The sequence below is a fragment of the Pollicipes pollicipes genome, unplaced genomic scaffold, assembly GCF_011947565.3.
Source record: "Pollicipes pollicipes isolate AB1234 unplaced genomic scaffold, Ppol_2.1 Scaffold_6052;HRSCAF=7182_pilon_pilon_pilon, whole genome shotgun sequence".
Lineage (NCBI taxonomy): Eukaryota > Metazoa > Arthropoda > Thecostraca > Pollicipedomorpha > Pollicipedidae > Pollicipes > Pollicipes pollicipes.
The window spans coordinates 27,291,961-27,312,514 of NW_023596805.1; the positions used below are offsets into that span (position 1 = coordinate 27,291,961).

General features: G+C 48.9%; 1 protein-coding gene across 1 annotated transcript; it reads right to left on the reverse strand.

The window, feature by feature from the left end:
• Positions 1-9,385: 9,385 nt before the first annotated feature.
• LOC119104834 (methyl farnesoate epoxidase) lies at positions 9,386-15,446 on the reverse strand. Its single transcript, XM_037228558.1, has 2 exons — positions 15,295-15,446; positions 9,386-11,752 (listed from the first exon to the last, which is right to left on the reverse strand). Exons 1-2 carry the CDS (start codon positions 15,377-15,379, stop codon positions 10,371-10,373), a joined length of 1,467 nt encoding a protein of 488 aa, XP_037084453.1. The 5' UTR covers positions 15,380-15,446; the 3' UTR covers positions 9,386-10,370.
• Positions 15,447-20,554: the final 5,108 nt, after the last annotated feature.

Genomic DNA, 20,554 nt, shown 5'->3' on the forward strand with positions numbered 1-20,554 from the left:
GCGCTGATTAGCCAACGTTGCGTCTCAGTGCGTGCTCACGATGTTCCTGACGCGTCAGCCGTTGTCTGTGGTTAGTCCCGAGCATCTACGTACTTGGTTGACAGCACTGCTGCCGACTAATGACAGCTGTTGCCTCGCTATCATTCTTTTGTTGATAGGTGGGGGGGGGGGGGGGAGGGTCTATGGTAACGCGTAATTGTCACGCGTCTGTAATGCGCCATTGTCACGCGTAAGCGTCAGCGCGATGCTCGTTTACGAAAACCAAGCACTTACGGAAATGACACGTTTGAGGTGATGCATTGCCTTGTTTACTCCTCTTTTTATGCTAATTATTAGATAAGCCGGATGCGGGCACCCGTAGCCGTAGCTGCTTTATGCAAGGGTTGCGACATAGCGCGCCTCTGCTGCTTCATGTAGGCTCACGCGGGCGTTATGATTGCACATTGTCAAAGGTTCGAAAACGCCCCATCCCCAGTGTTTGGTGGCCGCGCGCCGGCGCCGCCCAGGAGCCCCGTCGTTTATAACCTGACGCATCTTGCGTAACGTCCGACGGGCAGCGACAGTCAGAGAGAGGCAGACGCGGCCCGACGACCAGGGTCGCGACGCGGTACTTTGCGAGCGGACCTCCTCGACCGAATTTAGTTACCTTTTCACGCTCGTTCTCCGATGGACGTTTGTGAGAAGAAGAACGCGAGTCACGAGAACATAGTTTTACATCACGAAACGAACCTGTGACCTCTGGCCGTAACCTTGCCCTGTGACCCAGGAACTAATATTGTCGACCCTGACCCGCCCTGTACCTACTGATGTGAATTCTACCTCCAGGTTGACCCTGTAACCTCTGAACTGTCTGTCTGTCGCAGAAGTACTGGAGGAGGTCATGCGAACCTGCATAGGTGCCGATCTGGGCGCTGGGTGTGAGATCGGCATGACATCTAACGGAATTACGAAGAAGCTCTGTACGTTTACCTGCTCTACAGATGGCTGCAAGGACTCTCCGGGCGGTACTGGGCCAAGCTCGCTTAACCTAAAAGTACTCGCAGCCGCCGCAACGTTCCAGCGATGGTTGTACACGTAACGTTTGCATTTCAATGCTTCCTGGTCAGTGATGACTCCGTTTGGTTGTTTTACCGACATCCGGTGATCCTGCGTTTGACGACTCGAGGCGAGCAACTCACCAATCGTTTAACGAGCCGGGGTGTACGACTCACCAAGCAATCAGCGACGAACATCAGCTGAAACGTTCCTGTGTTACTTCGGTGTCCGGCTGTGCCGACGGACAGAGAGCGATCACAAATCGACCCAGAAAACAGATCCACGTGTATCGCATCACCTGGGGTGCACTGGCCTTACAATAGAGGGACGCCATGTGACAGCGCACACCGACCATCGGACCTGTCTCTGGCTGCTGATATCTTCCGGAGGCAGAGCGTCTCGGGTTGGTGATTACCAGTCATCGCCCCAACAGTTCGCCGAGCTCAGCAGCTCACGGCTCTGTGGCTCACATCTCAGTGGCTTACAGCTCAAAGGCTTACAAATCAGTAGCTCACAGCTTGGTGGCTTTCAGCTCATTGGATCACAGTTCAGTGGGTCACAGCCCAGTGACTTATATGCAGTTTACATTTACACTGTCTACAGTTATACAGCATACAGTTAGCTCAGTGGCTAACAGCTCAGTGGCTTACAGCTCAATTGCTCACACTTCTGTGGCTCACAGCTCATCGGCTCGCAGCTCAGTAGCTCACAGCTCAGTGAGTCTCAGCTCAGTGTCTCTTCCCACACCATGCGCAGGACGTAAACGAGGCTTCCCAATAAAAGCTGGCGAACTGAGGCGTGTAACATAAACAATGCTGTCGTTAACGGCACATGCAGAGTCCCAGCCAGAGCTCTGGCAACGGCTGGGCACAGGTTTGACAGAGAGGTCCCTAATAGTGAAAGATTCCCCCCGACAAATCGCCGGCTGATGGTTGATGAACTTGTCCATGCTATTTTCTCATTTTTACCTTCTATAACCGGAATAGAAGCTAGAAGCTGTCGCAAGATCGATTCTGTCTGAAGTTCATAGGCAATAACCTGAAAAAATAATACGTCAAATACCGCATGAAACCAATCTCCGGCGCTCTTCATTTGACGATGGTCCAGTGGACTTCTTCTACAACGACAGAACTAAAAAACTTTGCGGAAATTGCAATATGAGTGCTACAGAATGTGGATTATAGATGGAGATGAATCAACAATATATAACAAAATTGCCAAGCTATGTTTATCTGGGAATGTTCAACATTCAGTTATCATCGAGAAGTGTTGAAAATAAGGTGACGTAGATTTGAACATGTGCCCCCGCAAGTTTTAGCAATAGACCTCGATGCCTGGCGTCTCCGTCCCTGTAGGCCGCGTAGCGTCGGCCCCGGCGAACGGCGGCGAACACTAAGCCATGGCCAACGGACGAACGAAAATGACGATGCATCTGAAACAAATACCTTCGAAAGCTGTAGGACATCAAATTGTAGATCGGAACATGGACCAGGCATACCTTTCACTTGCCCTTTGCATGTCTTTCACTTTCACACAAGAACTGAACCGTTTCTCGGAATAGCTTCAGAGAGGCGATGCACAGTCAGAGTAGGGATAGCTGCGTCTGTGTCGAAGAAAGCGCAAAGTGGACTCCTGTTCGGCTCTGGTCACAAGTTTCATAAATTCTGTTCCCACTTAGTTGTTGATGTGGCGTATCCTGGACTGTGTTTCACTAACAATGTTTCTCACGCGCCTGTGTTGCCAGTGTACCGGCTGGGAGACGATGCACTGACCGCAAGATGGCCGCCGTCTGGTGATCACAGACGACGACATTGGTAAAGCGGATCAGTCTAGCCCCCTGCTGCTGCTATGTCCGTGTGTGGTTATCTGACGGCAACTGGCGTCTGTCTGAAGCGTGTAGCTTTTGTGCCGGAGGCCTTGGTGTGTTTTATTTTAGCCATGTGCTTACACCCCACTCGCTACTAAGAAAATGTGCTCGTGCTTGAATGAAAGCAACTAAAAGATAACGTACCAACAATGTCAAACATGCGTAACAAAACTACCAGGCGTGTATTAGTGTATGTTTGGCGTGTAGGGTTAAGCGTAAAGCGTTAGGCGTGCACTGAAAGCGAATCACCCCGGCTCGTTTTCTACCGACTTTTGACCACTGAGGATCCTTTGCGTATCAACTGAGAACTGTACACTTTGAGATGATGATGATGACTGGTGATTTATCGTGCGCCAGCGCCCGGGGTCATTTCGTCCCAAATTGAACATTGCAACACTAATAAATGGTTGCTGAGATAGAACCAGTGCAACAGGAAGAAAACGCAAACTTCGTTGTGGAGCTGTCGCCCCAAACTGAAAAGTCAACATTCAGTAGGCATTCGCTCATACCCTCCACAGACCAAACCTGCCCATCGGCCACCGCGTATTGAATCGGGGTTGGTTGCAGCAGTGTTAGATATGGCCCTACCAGCACATAGAGCCTCAAGGTGTAAGTCAGCCTTGTTCCAGCCAGCCACCAGCACAGGAAAAATCCTCGGTAATGCGTGTGCCATCCTGTCGCCGTATTTTCCTGCCGCAAGTCGCCACACGGTGAACAGGAGAGCTGCTTTCACAGGGTAATGTCTGGTTGCTGCTTGAACGGAATTTTTGGTGACCGTATAGGTGCTAAATATTTTGGTCAGGCTAAAACGTTGCGCAAATGGTTCTTGAATGTTACGTGATATGTCGGCTGCTCAGAATAAATGCATCCATATAGAGCTGATGTTGCATTCGTTTTTATTGTCATTATCTGGATAGCGAGTAATAAGACATTAGGCTACTCTCGTCAAGCTTAACTTACGCGTTGTTTGAGAACACTAAAAGATGAATGAGAATGATAGTGAAATGCGAATAGAAACCTGCGGCCTGCATCGTCATCAAGTGTTTCAGCTTGTTCCTACACAGCGTGTTAGTAATATCAGTACGTGTGTGAGCCTTGTGAGAGGGTTTTGAAGGGAGTGTCCACCTCTGAGTCATATTTCAAAAACACTCAAATGAAGTCTCATGACCAGTTAGGATAACAATAACACTGGGTAATGAAACTGTAGCACCGTCAAGACGCAATGGGAATATTAATTTTATTTATTTTCAGTGCACATTACGCTGTGAACGCTTTGTAACAGCACCACGCTTCTTCCCTGCCGCGTCGCCATGACAACCATCGTGGCATCTACATATTCGAATAAAAGGGCGTTTGCGATTTGCCCCGCGATCGTCAAGGGCTTGTTACCGAGCAGCAGCGCCACCAATGGGAAACCATCTCTAGAAGTCGTCAAAAATGGTAGTTTTGTCATGACCCTGTCCGCCAGTTCAGCCACAGTTGAATGCAGTCTCGGCGCAGGACACGGGCTGAAAACGGGTTTCGCAGTTTGACGCAGAGGAGGATCAACGCAGCAGCGGTGTGTCACGTGCATCGCCTTCGCCTGGATCGAATGGAATCAGTTCATGCCGCAGTTGCTTTTGTCAGTCTGAACGCATCACTCCGGGGAATGTTTGGTTTCGCCTGAGGCCAACCATAAACGGTATTAGTGTATGCCTGGAAGGAGAAGGCGAACTTTTTCGACCTCTTTCACCGGATCAAAACTTGGCGCCGCCCTGGTAGTGCCTATCAATGTCCGCTGCCCGGGAGCCTGACTCCTACGCCGCTAATGTCAAGGTCACAACCTCCAGAATTATTACAGCGCGTGAGCTTCATGTACACACTAAGAAAGCTAGTGGAGAGCAAAGCGCACTGCTTTAAAAGCTGGATGGTGTAATATGTAACGAGTTTGCCATGTCATGTCAAGATTTCACATCGCAGTGACAAGTAGTAGGATGTACATAATTACCAACACATTGATGAATTTACGCTACCTTCTTCGTTGAAAGCAGTTCAAACTTGCTCAGTTTGCTCACTTGCTCATTCACAGTGCTTATCACACGTTGACATCAAATTTGCTCAGTTTGAACTGCTCTTTTTGTCCATTTCGCTCCTGCTGTCGGGATGCTGAATGCCAAGTCATCTAAAAGCAGCATTTTCGGAAAATTTACTCTTGAGGCTGCATCCAGCGTCAGGTTGAAAAATTGAGAACGGTGGCTCTCAGTAACAAGCTGGCTCTAACATTTCACCAGATTACGCACGTTGTTGGGACGGCTGCACCACGTCACAGGGGCGGGGTTAAGTACATCAATATGGAAGATCGGCTCAGGTGGTTAAGCGTAGAGCAGCAACGCCCTGGCGAAGGCACTTTTTCATCGCCAACAGCGCACCTTTTGCGTCCTCCGTTGAGCTGTCCTAGAGGAGGATAAGGCTGTCAAAATACGGGCTGGGCGGGAGGCAATATGCCCGTTGTACCGTTGTAATACATACTCCACGCTTTTTACTCATTCTGACACAAATTAGCGACTTTAATTTTCCTGGAGACATGGAGAACGGGAAGTATTTTTGGTAGTAAAGAACAGAAACAGGGTTGTGAATGGGTGAAATGGGTTAGTTCCTTAACTCAGAGCTTATGGGTTTAGCCCCCAACTTGTTGTAAGCATAATGACTCTGAATGAAAACAGTGTATTGCTTTGTCTAAACAGTGAACCGGTATGTTTTTCGCTTGCGTTCAGAGCAAACGTGATGTTACTACACACTAGTGCAGTGGTAAGACGAGGACGGAAAGACGTATCAACCGATTTCAAACGTTTCACAGGCACATTGCATTCACGCCATAGCGTTACAAATCTTCACGTGCGGCAGCCAAGCGGAAGCCAAAAGCTGAAATTTCAGAAGTCCAGATCTAGGTCCAGGTTCTTAAGTACAGACATGCCACCGCCCAAGGCTATAGAACCAATCATGTCTACACCCCAGCCATGGGCCAGTAATCAGCCCCCTGTCATCCCTGTGTATCGCCATAGGTTCATTTTGGCTAAGTGCCAAATGCAAAACAAAATAATTTCATTAACCTTGACTCGCGTCGCCGCGTGTTGTTTACTTTTGCTCAGTTCACGTTATTCATGTTTTGTGGGGATTGAGGCAGTGCTTGTTGGATTTAGTTGTGATGTGTTCAAAGTTTTTGTGTATTATGCACGAAAGCTAAATAAGTGTATTGCGCACGATGCTGATTGTGTGTACGGTAGCCGTATGCAAACCTGTTGGTAATGTTAAGGACACAGGTTTTCTATTTCACTGATTCTAGTGTAAGGTGGCATTGGGCTGCTACTTGCAGAGAAGGTTTTGGCAAACAGCAGGCTTTGATCTCTTTAGGAAATGACATCACCCGATGCAAGATTAGAAGCGATTTTATTGGATTCCAGTGGCATGGGCCATCCGAAAACATGTATGACGTGACTAGCCTACCGCATGTCATGGTGACCCCGTATGACCTCGTCTCGGCATCTTACCTACATTTTGAACATGGATTGACCAGAAAACATTATAGCTGATGTTTAAGGTGCATAACGCGAGCAAAATGGATGTGAAAATATTTTGACTCATGTGTCGCGTGAATGCACCAAATTATCACGCTAACCTATGGAATGACCTTGATCTGACCCCATTGTGGCATCAATATGTTCGTAACACAGCATCCGCACTTAGCCAAAGAGCATAAACTTTTTGAAGAAATGAAATGCGCCAATTGACCCAGCTTCTGCAAAAATGTAGCCAGACATCTCTGAGATGCTTTCTTAGGCACCACAAATATTGAATGAGCAAATTACGTTGAGTTAAGGTCAGGTATGGAGGTCAGACTAAAGTCAAAATCAGCCTGATTTATTACCCTAGGACTTGTTGTAAGGGATAGTTTCTAGTGCTCATTTAGAATTTATTGATAGCAGGAACCGCATTATGCATCTTCTATTGACTTCTTAGAGGTCAGACCAGGTCATTGACCTAAGATAACCCGATTTGACATTTTGTTTTAGGAACAGACTGCCAAGCGTAATGTTTGTCACTTATTCAAATGCAAAAAAAGAGCACTCTTGTCTGATTTTAGTCACCATGACCTTGAGAAGGTCAAACTAGGTCACTGACCTCAAATGGGCGTGTGACCGTTTGCTTAGAAACAGTTGCCTAGGTTCTGGGGGCACTTTGGAGACCAACCTTGAATTTGACCTTGTTTGACCTTGTTTGGCCTGAAGGCCATGACCTAGGAATCTCAAACTTTGATCCTACTGAGTTCACGTATAGGTTAACACATCCTGTAAATTTTTTGTCTCTAGCTTTCTTATTTCCCAAGATCTCAGGGACGGTCAAATTGACCCCCACCCGAGCGAATGGTATTTAGTCGGCCACCTGGGCGCGTGTTGGTAGACCCTGGAGCTCATATTTTGGCCTGTTCGGAGAAGAAATAGTCTTGTTATGATCTGAACAAAAATATTTAACGGCTTCCAGCCTTAGAACCTTTTCAAAAAGCCAAGCAAACTGCGGTAGGCATGCATCCGCCGTAAACCAGTACGTGCCGAGTTCACTTGTGACGTCATCAGTCAAACCGGCGGAATTTGGCCGGACGGTTATACCTTCTTTTCTAGGGCCTTGCCAGTAATGGCCCTGCCGTAAATTTTCGCATCGCGAGCAAGAGACGGAAAATTTTACATCATTTCTCGTACGTTTCCAATACAGCGTCCTGTTGAATGAGTGCCAAGTATTGATTGTAGGTACATTCGCCTTTCTTCCTCGTTCTCGCTTCATCTTGCACGTCGGGACGCCCCGTTGATCCGGGAGGGCCACATGCGCCAGCCGTGAGTGGTCTTAGTTAACTTGGTGAGAGCCCAGGCCAAGTGCTGAGCACGTACCCGTATGGTTGGCCGTTAAAATTCGAGTGGAACAAGTCGAATGAAAAACTGGATCGGAATTGTCGATCCCATTTAGTCGAATGGGATCAACGTCGACAGAGATCATGTCGAATGGGAAGAGTCCTAGGAACACATTGTCGGAAAGGATGCAATTCGACAGGGTTAAAACTTCACTGGGAAGCAAGGCAAGTGACAAATGGTCATCATGAATAAAAGTGAATTGAAATAAAGGTGAACAATCAAGAAGTAAAAAAGATTTCAGACAAACAATTCATCACCATTTGACGCCCAACATGAAATTGGCTGCCCTAATGCACTCGGATGTGCCCTTAGATCCAATAGATTTGCGTGTCGTGAGTTTGGGGCTTTTCAGTAACACGTGGTGATTTGTTAGTTTTAAAACTGAAAATTGCAGGGTGCTTTGAATGTCGAAACGTCACATATACAGCGGTCGGTCGTTTGCCAAACCTTAACTCCTAGTCATCTATTGCACAAGAGCGAAAGCCCAAGGAGGTTCCAAGGATTGATAAATATATATATATATATATATATATATATATATATATATTTTCGATTGAGCGTTACGACGTTAGAGTTCGTGCAAAGGGCACACAGTGGCCATGCAGCCAGGTCACTCTCCCTTCATCTCTTCAACTCGTCCCATTACTCAAATCATCCGCCGGCTTCGTCGCTGCTGAAATTAGCCATGCATAAACATACCTATTTTAAAGAAACAGTACATGTACTCCATGCATTTGGGACACAGCGATCATCTACCCACTCGAACGACGCCTTGACCTTTGTCGCTATGCCTACATTGCTCTTGGTCTTGATTTAACTACCGTCCGATGCTATCTAAAATGTGGTAGGACGGACAGCTGTGCCTTATGGTACATGCCACGAGGTAAGTTTCAATTTTACTGATGCTACCACTGATACGGTCATTTCCGACAAACTGTGGTTAATATTCCACAAGCAATGAGCAAGACGTGACATACGCAACGCGCAAGATACGATAAAGCTTACGCCACCATTTTGTCTGAGCCATGTGCAAAAAATCCAGTATTTCACGATCAGGGCACAACTCAGGAGTATGCAGGATTTGTGCTCCGCCAGCAGCGTGTCGTTGGGATGCTTTATCAGCGCCGTAGCAAATGACAAGAGTTACTCTCAGCTATTATTTTTCCAAAAGCAACGAAAAAATGAACCAGGCGTCCAAGCCATAGAGCAACTGCGGAATAAAAAGACACAAAATAACGCCCCGCGAAACTTTTGTCACTGGAAATACACCCGTTTGTGCATTGATGCTTAAGGAATTGCATGATAATGATCATTTACGGTAACGTCAGATATTGCTTGCACATTTTTCGTTAATTTTTTCATTCAAGTATTATGGTGGTGTCACAGCCTTCCGTTCCCTACACAAAATAGTAACATCACCCATGCGTGAAAGCCTCAGAATGGCATGCCATAATGGCAGCACCACACTGCACGCATTTGCAGCAAAATGACTGTTTCAGTGGGACACAGATGTATTAAATCTGGAACTCTACCCACGCCTGCGCGCGTACCGTGTCAAAAGAAGGTATGGCCACGACACGTCAGCCACTATCTGTCGGACATTCCCGCTAGGCGACCGCCTCGAGCAGCTGTGGATGGTAACGTCATCGAAACTACGCAGACAAAAATGACAGCTGTGTAGCCTATACTGTTGCCAGATGTATTCATGACAGAAAACGCTAACGTCAGTGCCGGTCCGCACACCAATCAGAGACATAAACCCACACCACATCAGATCTGCCCATATTACGATGACAATATTCCAGATGGTGAAAGAACGGCACAAATTATGAAATGTGTTAAGTGCAGACTTAAACCCACACAGGCGCTGGTCTATTCTAATACCTTCGCCGCTTTTAAACTCTGCGTTATTACACCACGTGCGATTTAGGCGGGCATTATAGCTATATGATGGTGGAGGCGGAGAGCGCCACCCACTCTATTTGCCGTTTGGTTATGAAGATGCGAGAACAATGTGGGTGGCAGACATGCAAGTGTTACATGGTATCCAGACTCCAAAGGTGCTCGAGCAAGTGCATAGCCGCCACCTCACCTCTAATCATGTGGCTTGTAAGTCATAAAGACTAGTCACGCCGCTTGTAGGCCATCAGGCCAGTTACGTGGCTTTTAGGTCACAAAGGCCGGTCACGCGACTTGTAGAGCACAAAGGCTAGTCACGCGGCTTGTGGGTCATAAAGGCCAGTCACGCGGCTTGTAGGTCATACAAGCTAGTCAAGCGACTTGTAGGTCATAAAGGCCGGTCACGCGGCTTGACGGTCGTACAAGCTAGTCACGTGGCTTGTGGGTCATAAAGGCCGGTCGCGCGACTTAAAGGTCATACAAGCTGGTCACGCGGCTTGTAGGTCATAAATGCCAGTCGCACGGCTTGTCGGTCACAAAGGCTAGTCACGCGGCTTGTAGGTCATAACGACTAACCACGCGGCTTGTAGGAAATAAAGACTAGTCACGCGGCTTGTAGGTCATACTGGCTAATCACGCGGCTTGTAGGTCACGAAGAACTCGGGAGGCTGCTGCACAACCGCGAACCTGGTCTCCAGCGAGAGTTTCTGCCCTGGGACGGCGGTGAAGCTGAAACGCTGCAGTAGACAGGTGAAGAGCATGAACATCTCCATGCGCGCCAGCGTCTCTCCCAGGCAAAACCTCTTCCCGATGCCGAACGGGATGAGCCGCTCATCACGGCGCACGCTACCGTCGGCGTGCAGGAACCGGTCGGGCCTGAACGCCTCCGGGTCACCCCAGTACGCCGGGTCCATGTGCACCATGTTCAGGTGCATGATCACCGTGGTGCCCTGGGGGATGGTGTAGCCGCGGAACGAGAGGTCGCTCAGTGCACTGTGCGGCACTGCGTGAGGGAGGACGTTGGAACGCCGCATCACCTCCATCAGCGTGGCTTCAGTGTACGGCATGCGCGTGCGGTCGTCGTAGGTTGGCGGACTTCCGCCAAGAACAGCGTCGATCTCGCGCTGCGCGCGACTCTGCACCTCCGGATACTTGACCATGAAGAGCAACGCCCAGCTCAGAGAGGTGGACGTCGTCTCCATGCCAGCGATGAACAAGTCCATGCCGATGATGGACAGGTTGCGTTCTGTGAAGAGGCGAGCCTCAGCGTCTGGCTTCTCCATCTCCAGCAGGAACTGGTCGATGAAGTCGCGTGGGCTGGACCGGTCCAACGTCTGCCGATGCTCGTGGACCACCTCGTGGAACATGCCGACCGTGGTCTCGCGATGTCGGATCAGCGGCGCGTAGCCGCTCCACTCAGGGGCGATGTGACGCAGCCACGGCGCCATGTTCATCGGGTTACCCGGACCAATAAGGGTGAAGAATTCGTTGACCGTCGCGATGTAGTGTTGGGCCTTGGGATCACTACTCTCCAGCCGCTTGTCGGCGACCATTCTCCAGAGTATGTTGAGCACCGTCAGGTTGAAGCGGAAGTTGACCTTCATCGGTGAGTCAACGTCACGCCTCATCTCCTGGGAGAGCTCTTCGAATTCGTTCAAAACTGTCGACTCCATGGAGTTTTTCCCGAAGCCCAGATCTCTGAGATGTCTCAGTACAAAGCGCCTGTGCTCCATCCAGGTGGGGCCTTCGCTGAAGGCTATACCAAGCTTTTGTTGGAAGCTGCGGAGCAGCACGACAAAACTGTTCGGTCTTCCAGACAGTTCTTGCGTCGCGCAGGCCTCTTTGATGTCTTCAAAGTCGCAAATGTGCACAATCTTGTCACCAGTGGGAAGGACAAAGCCAAAAATATCTCCAAACTTGTGCCGACAATGCTCCGTGCTCGCTATAATCTTGCCCCGAATCCACTCAATCACCGTCCAAATATTGCCAAAGATGAGAAATGTTGGAGGGCCTGAAAAAGGACGCATTTAAAGTTAATGTTGTAAACGTTATACGTCATATATAGACGCTATATATATACGTTCTATATAGACGCATACAAGTTAACGCAAAAAAAATGTTTAAGCCCAAACCAGTCTCACTTAGTACCGTTCGGGGGTACGTTTCAGTGCCCACATCACTACTGTTATCGCTCAGTACACACATGACTGTGCTCTAGTGCAGACGTCTGTCTTATAAACACACAATGTTGAAATATCTAAAGTGCCTGTCTGAAAAATATAAGCATAAAAGTCTCTAACATATCATTCTAAAAAAAATAAGTGTAAGAATCTCTAAAATGTCTCATCAAAATGGTATGCCGAGGGGAGTTCCGAGACAGGCTTGGATTTACAAACAAGAGGGCCAGACTAGTTCGCCCACACATTGTTCAGGCGATGCACGGACAGTTAATTTGAGGTAGGGGTGGGGATGGGAGGGGGGGGGGGGGGGGGCGATAGTATGTTATGTGCTCAGGTAGTTACATTCTGTAGTGAAGGTCTCTGGTTTGGGTTCCTGTTGAGCCCCGACCCACGGTGCTTATAAGACCCCTGACGTGGCACAAGATCGTTAGTGACAACCCCGCTGCCTTACCTAAGAAATACGCGGTCCTGCCCACTTTCATCTGCCTCACACCGCTGCAGATGTAAATAAGTTACTTCTCGGGGACTCGGACGCGCGAGCGTGTCGTTTTTGTAGCTGCGTTTGACTACTCGACAGATCCAAAACACATCGTGGATATTCTTGTGTCGGTTGCTATGGGCAGGACAAATAAGGGCCTTCGTTTGAAGGGGACGAAGTAGGTGAGGCGGGTTAGGATGTAAAGTTATCAGGGTAGGGCAAGGAAGAGTATGAAATAGGATGGCTAACAAACGAAAAATAGGACGATGATTAAAACTAAAACTTCTGCCAGTTAAGGTGGGATTTTCGGCCGGTTAAGGTACCGCGCTCAACAAAGCCATCCATGGCTAAGGTAAGGATAAAAAACATATATAATACAACGGTGAATGAAGTATACGTCAGCCCCCCCCCCCCCACCCAATTCCCCAGGACAGGGTTTGTGGACGAGAGCGGCATGGTGGGAATGGGGTATACGCCATGTTGGCTGTGCGGAAATCTGCTACTAACAAGGCAACAAACGAAATCGCTTTTGTCCATTTTCCAGTGAATGGCCAAAGCGTCATTTGCAAAAATAAACAATTGGTTGGAATTTTGCGGAGGACTGCAACGCTGCGGTGTCGTGAACTTAGCACGAAAGATGCACGAGCACCGTTGGTAGCGTGTAATAGACTGTATCAGATGCTTAACTTCAGTATGTCTTATATTTTAATCTCTTTCCGAGATAATATTTCGGCTTGCTGTATGTGCATGCAGGAATATAGTTCAAATCCGGGTTTTGTCTAGAAAGAACTAATGTAATGTCACCAATATTGCATATAAAACAACTTCCCGATGGCCCCAGCCAATCTAAGCATTTTGTGTTTAGATAAGGGCGCCAGATATAAGAAAAGGAAAATTCCACGCTCCCATTCCCAGGCGAGTGTATATTAGACATCTTCCTGTGCGTTGGGCATAAGAAGGGATCCCTCTTTCCCATCATTCTTCATCCTTGGACGCGGAGTGGGGATAAACGCTGGATCATCGTGTGTTATTTACGAGCGACTGGCACACGGAAGATGGTTGGGCCGTGGTTCCTTGCGCTTGCTATAATCAGCAGTAAACAAGAGGATAATGCGAGAATGCGTGTGGTTTGGCCGTGCTCGAAAACACAAGATAAGCAGTTTCAACACGGCCAACTACATCGGAGGCGCCCTCCAAATCTGCGCCGTGGTTGTACTGTCGTTGCATATGTGTAATCTATAAAAATTCATACATTTAATAGTAATGAGGAGTCAGTACCGCGGCAAGAAATCGGACAAAGTTTGATAGAAGGTGGCGTATGCTCACGGCTTGGATAAATCGATGACTTCGAGGGTAACTGGTTGGTTGGGCCGTCTTGTACTGGAGTTTTTTCAGCACAAGCGTCAGGAATGGCTTAGGTCAGCAAGACTGGATTAGAGCTGGTTTAATGGCTGGATGTCAGGTGTTGGAGTAGTAAATGTTCCATGTGTGCTACATTTCCTCTCACGTAAAAAGTGAAATATAAAGGGCCGGCAGGCTGCACTTCAAGTGAGTATCCTCCGGAACTCCGTTGCATTGGTAGCCGGCAGGTGGTGGATGCGTGCGATTTTTTTCTTTTGGAAAATATGTCCTCTGTGGTTTATTGAGCAGCGTTTGATTTCCATTTTACAGAAAAAATAGGTAGAAATGGCAAGTTAGGTTGAACTGATTGGATTCTGGAAGTTCATTCACGACCAGTTTTTATCCTGCCGATGGCTTAGTTTTTACCCCTTACGTCAGAAGCGAGGTACTTAATGGCACATCAACCAGAACCAGAGAATGTTGAGCAACAAAATTTTCGCCGTGCCTCTCCATGAGCGCACACTTGTGCACCTACCTTCAAACGCCCAGTGTCACCCGCAGGGGCGCGGAAACTACGCTCAGTGGGGCTCCTAAATTAGATAGCGTGCTGCCTACAGACCCGGATGGGTCCTTTACAGACCAGGATGTGTTCTCTGTAGGTCAGAAATCGTCCTCTTCAGGCCGGAATGGGCCTTCACGGTCAGAAAACGACCCTATTCAGATGAGAATGGCTCGCTACAGGCCAGAATGGGCTCTCTACAGGCCAGAATAGGAACTCTACAGTTAATTATAAGCTATCTAGAAGCCAGGACGGGGCCTCTACATGCCAAAATGGGCGCAATATAGGTCAGAATGAGCCCTCTGCAGGACAAAGTAGGCCTTCAACAGTCAATAATAAGCCCCAGCAGGTCTTCATGGGCCCATTAGGCACTGCTGGTCGGAGCGGGGCCTATTTGGGTCAGAATAGGCGCTCGTCATGCCAGACTGAATTCTTAACTGAATGGACTCTTGGGGCAGAATGGACTCTTCGCAAGACTGAATGTGCCCTCCTACATGCCAGAATGAGCTCTTCTAGCCAAAAATTTGCCTTCTGCACCTCAGAACGGCCCCTTTATGGGCCAGAATGAGCCCTCCACAGTCAATAAGGGGTCATTTACAGATCAGAGTGGGCCTGTTTAGGCCAGAATGAGCACTTAACAGTCAATAATGGGCCACGTTCTGGTCAGAACTGGCCCCTGCAGCCTCAAAATTGACTTTTTGGTCAGAAGAAACCCTGATCGGCTAGAATGAGCCATTGACAGCTCAGGATGGACTTTTGCAGAGTTACATAATCCCTCAACAGCTTGGAATAGGCCCTTAACATACCAGAGTGGTCACTTAACATAAAAGACTTGGCCCCCCAAAGATCCTCCAAGTTGGGGGGGGGGGGGGGCGCCCGCAATCTTTCAAGTACAGAGGGAGGGCGAGCTGCTTCCACTGCTCCCCCCCCCCTGCCTCCTCCCCTCCAGTTGCCGCGTTCTTGGTCGCTCAAGCTCTGTTGGCCTAAATACGTACCCGGCGGAAAGTTAGGTGGTCTCTGCGGCCTCCGAATCCACAAGAACGCCGTCACCAGCAGCAGGAACATAGCGAGAGCCCACATGGCCGCGAGCACAGGCCGCGCCGCCGGAACCCACTCTGACAACGACCCCTCAGCGTGCGCAGCGATTCACGACTCTTCGATGTTGTCGTGGCGCGCTCTCCGGGGCCCCGGTCCCACGCAGGGACAATCCGCCGACCTTGGACCGTAGACGCTGCCAGGGAGCGTGCTGCCAGACCGAGAATTAATATTTATCAGGCGACCACTGGCGTCGCCACGTGCGCGAAACTCGCCATAGCTTTGGCGGTTTTTGCAGATCTGGTGCTAATCTCATACTGCTCCATCATATAAGTTTGGACGTGGGCTATCTCGTGCTATTTCCATCACCAGATTATAATTGGGCTGGCCACGGGAGGTTTGTAATTTAATGGCTTTAGAGCTAGGAACTTATGCGAACTGAGTTCACTGGGCATTGTGTGTAAGTTTTCCTTTTCCTGGTACCTTACGGCCCGGTTAAACGTCTTAGTTAGTTAGCAGAAGCGTCAGCAGGTCGGAATAAAGGACAGCGCTCAGCTTTGCTCTGAGGCCGAGCGTGCCTCTATCAGAGTGCCACACTTTGTCAGAGTGCCAAGGGCCGGTGCCAATCCACGGCCGGTCCGCCGAACCCAGTCGACACCGTTCGTTCGCGTGGGTCCGCTCGAAAGCCTCCAGGGCGCATCGTTCTCACAAGGGCAGCTGCCATCCACGACTGGCATACAACGTCTGGTGGCCACCGCTTGTCAGCCATTCCCAGCGATCCCTTTCTCGGACTCTGAGGCGGGGTTTGAGCGTGTGTCGAAAATATAGGTTGTTGTCCCGGTTCGGACTTGACCCTTGACACGTTTTGTGAGCCCGTTTCTGAGCCCATTTCTCATATTTTTCATGAGTCAGATTCTGAGTGAAGTTCTTTGAGGTTGAGTTTGGTCCGAGTCTGAGCGCTTAAGCCTGTCACCGAGTGTATTAGTTAAATTTGGAATCACAAATGACAATGTTAATCAGGTGTTCAAGTGATAGTGACAAAGATTATCAAAAAAAGATATAACGGCACAATTTTCAGCTGTAAAAAAAGGGAAGCAGACCTGCACACAACTCAGCGTCATCTAGCCAGCCCCCTCCTGCCATCTTGCTGCGGCAGCACTGGAATCGCTATTAAATTCTAAGCATTTGCTGATATCCTCGCAAAATTGCAGTTACCGAAGTGAAATCGGGCAAAACAAGCTGAAGCTGAAAGTCATCGTACATGAGCCATCACAGGGATTGATTTCATAGAGACGTAGGCTGCCTGCAGGCAGCCGACCTTAAGACACTTGAATGCAAATTTCACACGCTAAATTTTAAAATTAAAGTTATCTAAATAATTCACAAGGACAGCTTCCGCCGTAAATGTGCCTCATTGACACGTCTCTTGTCGCCACGGCCCGGAGGGGTTAAGTTTCATGTAATGGATTCGGGGAGTCTGTATTGTTCTGTGAGGTTCATCAGTCAGCAATACCTAAGCCACTTGTGGTCCAGTTGTAGTGTCCAATCTAATTGATCGAATCCAATTCAATGCCAATGTACTTGATGAGTCAAGTGATCGATACCAACATACAACATAATTGCTCGAGTCCCGTATAAGTTTAACGAGGCTACAGGGCTCAACCTCAATCCTAATTGTAGTTGTTGACAGATATGGCCATGCCAGTCCCCGGATTGATCCACAATCCGTGGATTACTGCACAATCCGTGGACTGATCTGATCCATGGATTGATGTACAATCCGCAGATTGATTAAATCGGTAGATTCATCCATAATTCGATCCCCAATCCGTGGATTGTTCCGATCTATGGATTGATTCACAATCAGCAGGTTGATTAAATTGGCAGGCTGCTCCACAATCCGTGGATTTATCCACAATCCGCGACGTTATTCACAACTCGTGGATTGATCCACAATCCGTGCATTGATTCACAATCCGTGCATTGATTCACAATCCGCGGATTGATCCAATCCGCGGATTGATGCAATCCGCGAAGTGCTCTAGATCGGGCTGAACTCTCCGAGAAAACGACGGGAATACTGGGAAGGGGAGCTGGGAAGCGACCATGTACTCATAGTTGCCGGGTTCTGAAAGTCATCATTTGGGTATGCGTGGGTTTACCTTAAGGAAACAGAGAGGCCAGGTCAGGCTTCATGTGAATAATTACATTTAAAATAGGTGGCATCTTTCCTCTAATGGGTGGCATGGTGTCGTTGGAGCTCTTATTGACATCAGCATTCCATGTGAAGACTATTCGATTGTCAGCGAAAATATAATAAAGCGCAGGTGCAGGCAAAAAACAAAGCCAAACATCAATATTATTACAATAAGTTGCGGAGGCCGGTCACTTGCCTAGCTTGTCAGTGAATCTGACAGTTGAATATTATCGTAGCGCTATGGAGCAAAGCATGAAGAGTTTATTGGATATTGTAATTTTGTGACGAAGATCGCAAGCTAGATGACGTCCAACATTTAAAATTTATACGCAAAGGCGAGTGCGATCTTTTCCACGGACAGGTGCGATGAGGCGATCGGTGACAGATATCAGCACGGTATGCTTCGAGTTCCGGGGGGAGGGGGAGGGAAGTGCAAACGCACCAGGTCTAAGATATTAGATAATTGCACACAATAAGCCTGATAACGCTCCACTTGGGATGGGTAGTGGCGCATATTCAAGCACCACGGAAATCGGAGCTGGTGAGAGACGTGTTGAACATGTCGCAGAGGGCGTCATCCATGGCATCAAAACAGACATTGGTGCTAGGGGCGCAAAGGCCTCCTGTACCGCAAGCTAACATGCTGCGGATGTTGCAGCCTCAACTCGAGCCAACCGACCAAAGCAGCTGAGAAGGGGTACGCCACCCCGCGTGGAAGCTGAGAAGGGGCACGCCACCCCGTGTGGAAGCTGAGAAGAGGCACGCCACTTCGCGTGGAAGCCCGCGATGCAAGTCGGGTATCAGTCAGGAGGCCGATAAAACCTGATTTGATACTAGCGCCACCTATTCTATGCCCTGGGATTATCCTCCAACACGCCTCAAGCCTGCCACTTTCCACACAAGTGGTACTTAGTGGATTAAGTATGACATAGATGTCATGAAGAACACCAGCAAAGCATTGCAAACAGCGTTAAAGCTGGCTTTTTAGTAAGGGACATTATTTTTTTTTTGTAAAACCCAAAGCTGTGCAGTTATGAGAATGCTCTAGCAGTCCGGGTTAGGTTCAAATTGGTATTGCTAACACATCATCATCGATGTTCATTTGCAATTTACGTGGTTTTTGCGTGGGAGATATGGATTTATTAGTTGAGTGTTCCTGGTGCTGAAACATTTCTTTCAAACAGTTACTTGCATAAGCATGCCGAAGGCTACACGGTCGCGCACAAAACATTTTGTGATAGGCCACCCGGCTCCACTGTCCCACCACCAACTGCCGACTACGGGAAAGCCTTGAGCTCCAACAGGTGGCTGAGCGAATCGAAAAGGAATCTTACTAATACCACCTTCAAGACCGCGTTGGCAGAAATCAGGGTACTGTGGACCAACGAAGCAATCCCTGTTCACGATCCAAAACACGTGACAAAACTGATCGAGAGAGATTGATATCATCCCAACAGAGCTATAAGCAAGAAATGAACGAAAGAAAGAGAGTGATCCATCAACGCCGCCACCGCGAAATTCAACAAGCTTCTTGATGTCGCGATATGCAAGTGCAAACTTCAGTGCAGCTTTCCATGCCCAGTTGCCTGCACAGTGTAACAAGAGGGGGTTGCCATGGAGGACCAGTGCAGGCAACGGAAGCTTACCCGGGGTCACATGACCGGGATGCGATTGTGACTAGAGAGGTTCGCGAGGTGCGGAGGATGGCGAGACAACTCCAGAGGTGTGGCTCGGCCGCCAGTCAGGCGGTGTCTGCTGCTGAACCTGAGTCGCCTTCTCCGCCGACTGCTGAACCCGCGCTGGCTGCTAGTGCTGCCGCGAGACTGCTCCGGGACCAAGTGGTCTTAGCGCTGGCGAGTCAGCCGAGAGCACGGATTCTTACACGGTTCCCTACATGGTGGAAGGTGGCGACGCCGCCGATTGTTCATTCCGGTTGAGACCATTGCCACTGTGGATTATAACGTTAACGATCTGACTACCACCGCACAGGCGGTTGACACCCACGGTGGCTCGAACCGGGTCGCTGCTGCCATCATCAACGCCTTTCAACAAGACAGCAGAGACGGACAGGCTACTTGAAATCAAATATCGTAGATCCTAAGATCTGCTGCACAGGAGACAGATCGAGAAAGGAGACAGCTCGTTAAAACTTCGAAGCCATCTAAAAGTCAGGTTTGACCATCCTGTACTCCGACGGCCGCGAAGGCAGGAGCTACATGAGCCGCACGGAGCCAGACGAATGCCGTCGAAAAACACGTGGTTGTCATCACTGAGCCAGGCAGCCGCCAAGTGACTCATTCTACATCCGAGTTCGGCCGCGCCCTGCACTTGTTCAACGAGCTACACTCCGTGATCCCGCAGTGCGATGGACACATCAATGTGCTCGGCTGCGAGGGCACAGCCGTCAACACCAAACGATAGGCGACGTGTTCCGGCTGTTTGAGCTGGCCACCGAGTCACCCGTTCGCTGGTTCATTTGTCAGCTACGCGGCAACGAGGTGAACCTCCTGCATCTGCTGCTGAGCCTGGATGGCACGGCCACGGGACAATTTTTTTCACCCATCGGCAAGACCTGTGCCGGAGAGGTCTAGGAGAGCGACGTTGTGGTGTTCAAGCCTGGGTCGGGGCCCGTGCCAAACCTGCCGGTCGACCTGATTCAGCAGAAGAGCACCATCCAGCAGCTGTTGTACCTTCTGGCCTCCGGCGTTCAAAACGGCCCTGTCTGAAATACGGCGCCCCAGCGACGAATCGAGCCATCGATCGAGCCATGTCAGGTGAATATGAAGACGAATTATCTTGCAAGTTATAGGATGAGTGTTTAAAATTCATCAAGTATCGATTGATATGACGTGTGCTCGCTGTTGAGCATTTACTTATTACCATGTCTCGTGCCATGTTATGTCGCATCATTTGCTGGCTGGTTCATGCTTACCAGCAGATTTGTTTATATGCATTCCGTCACATTTAAGGACCCTGGATATCGGCATCATTACGAACACTAAAGGGGCACAACAATTTTGCAT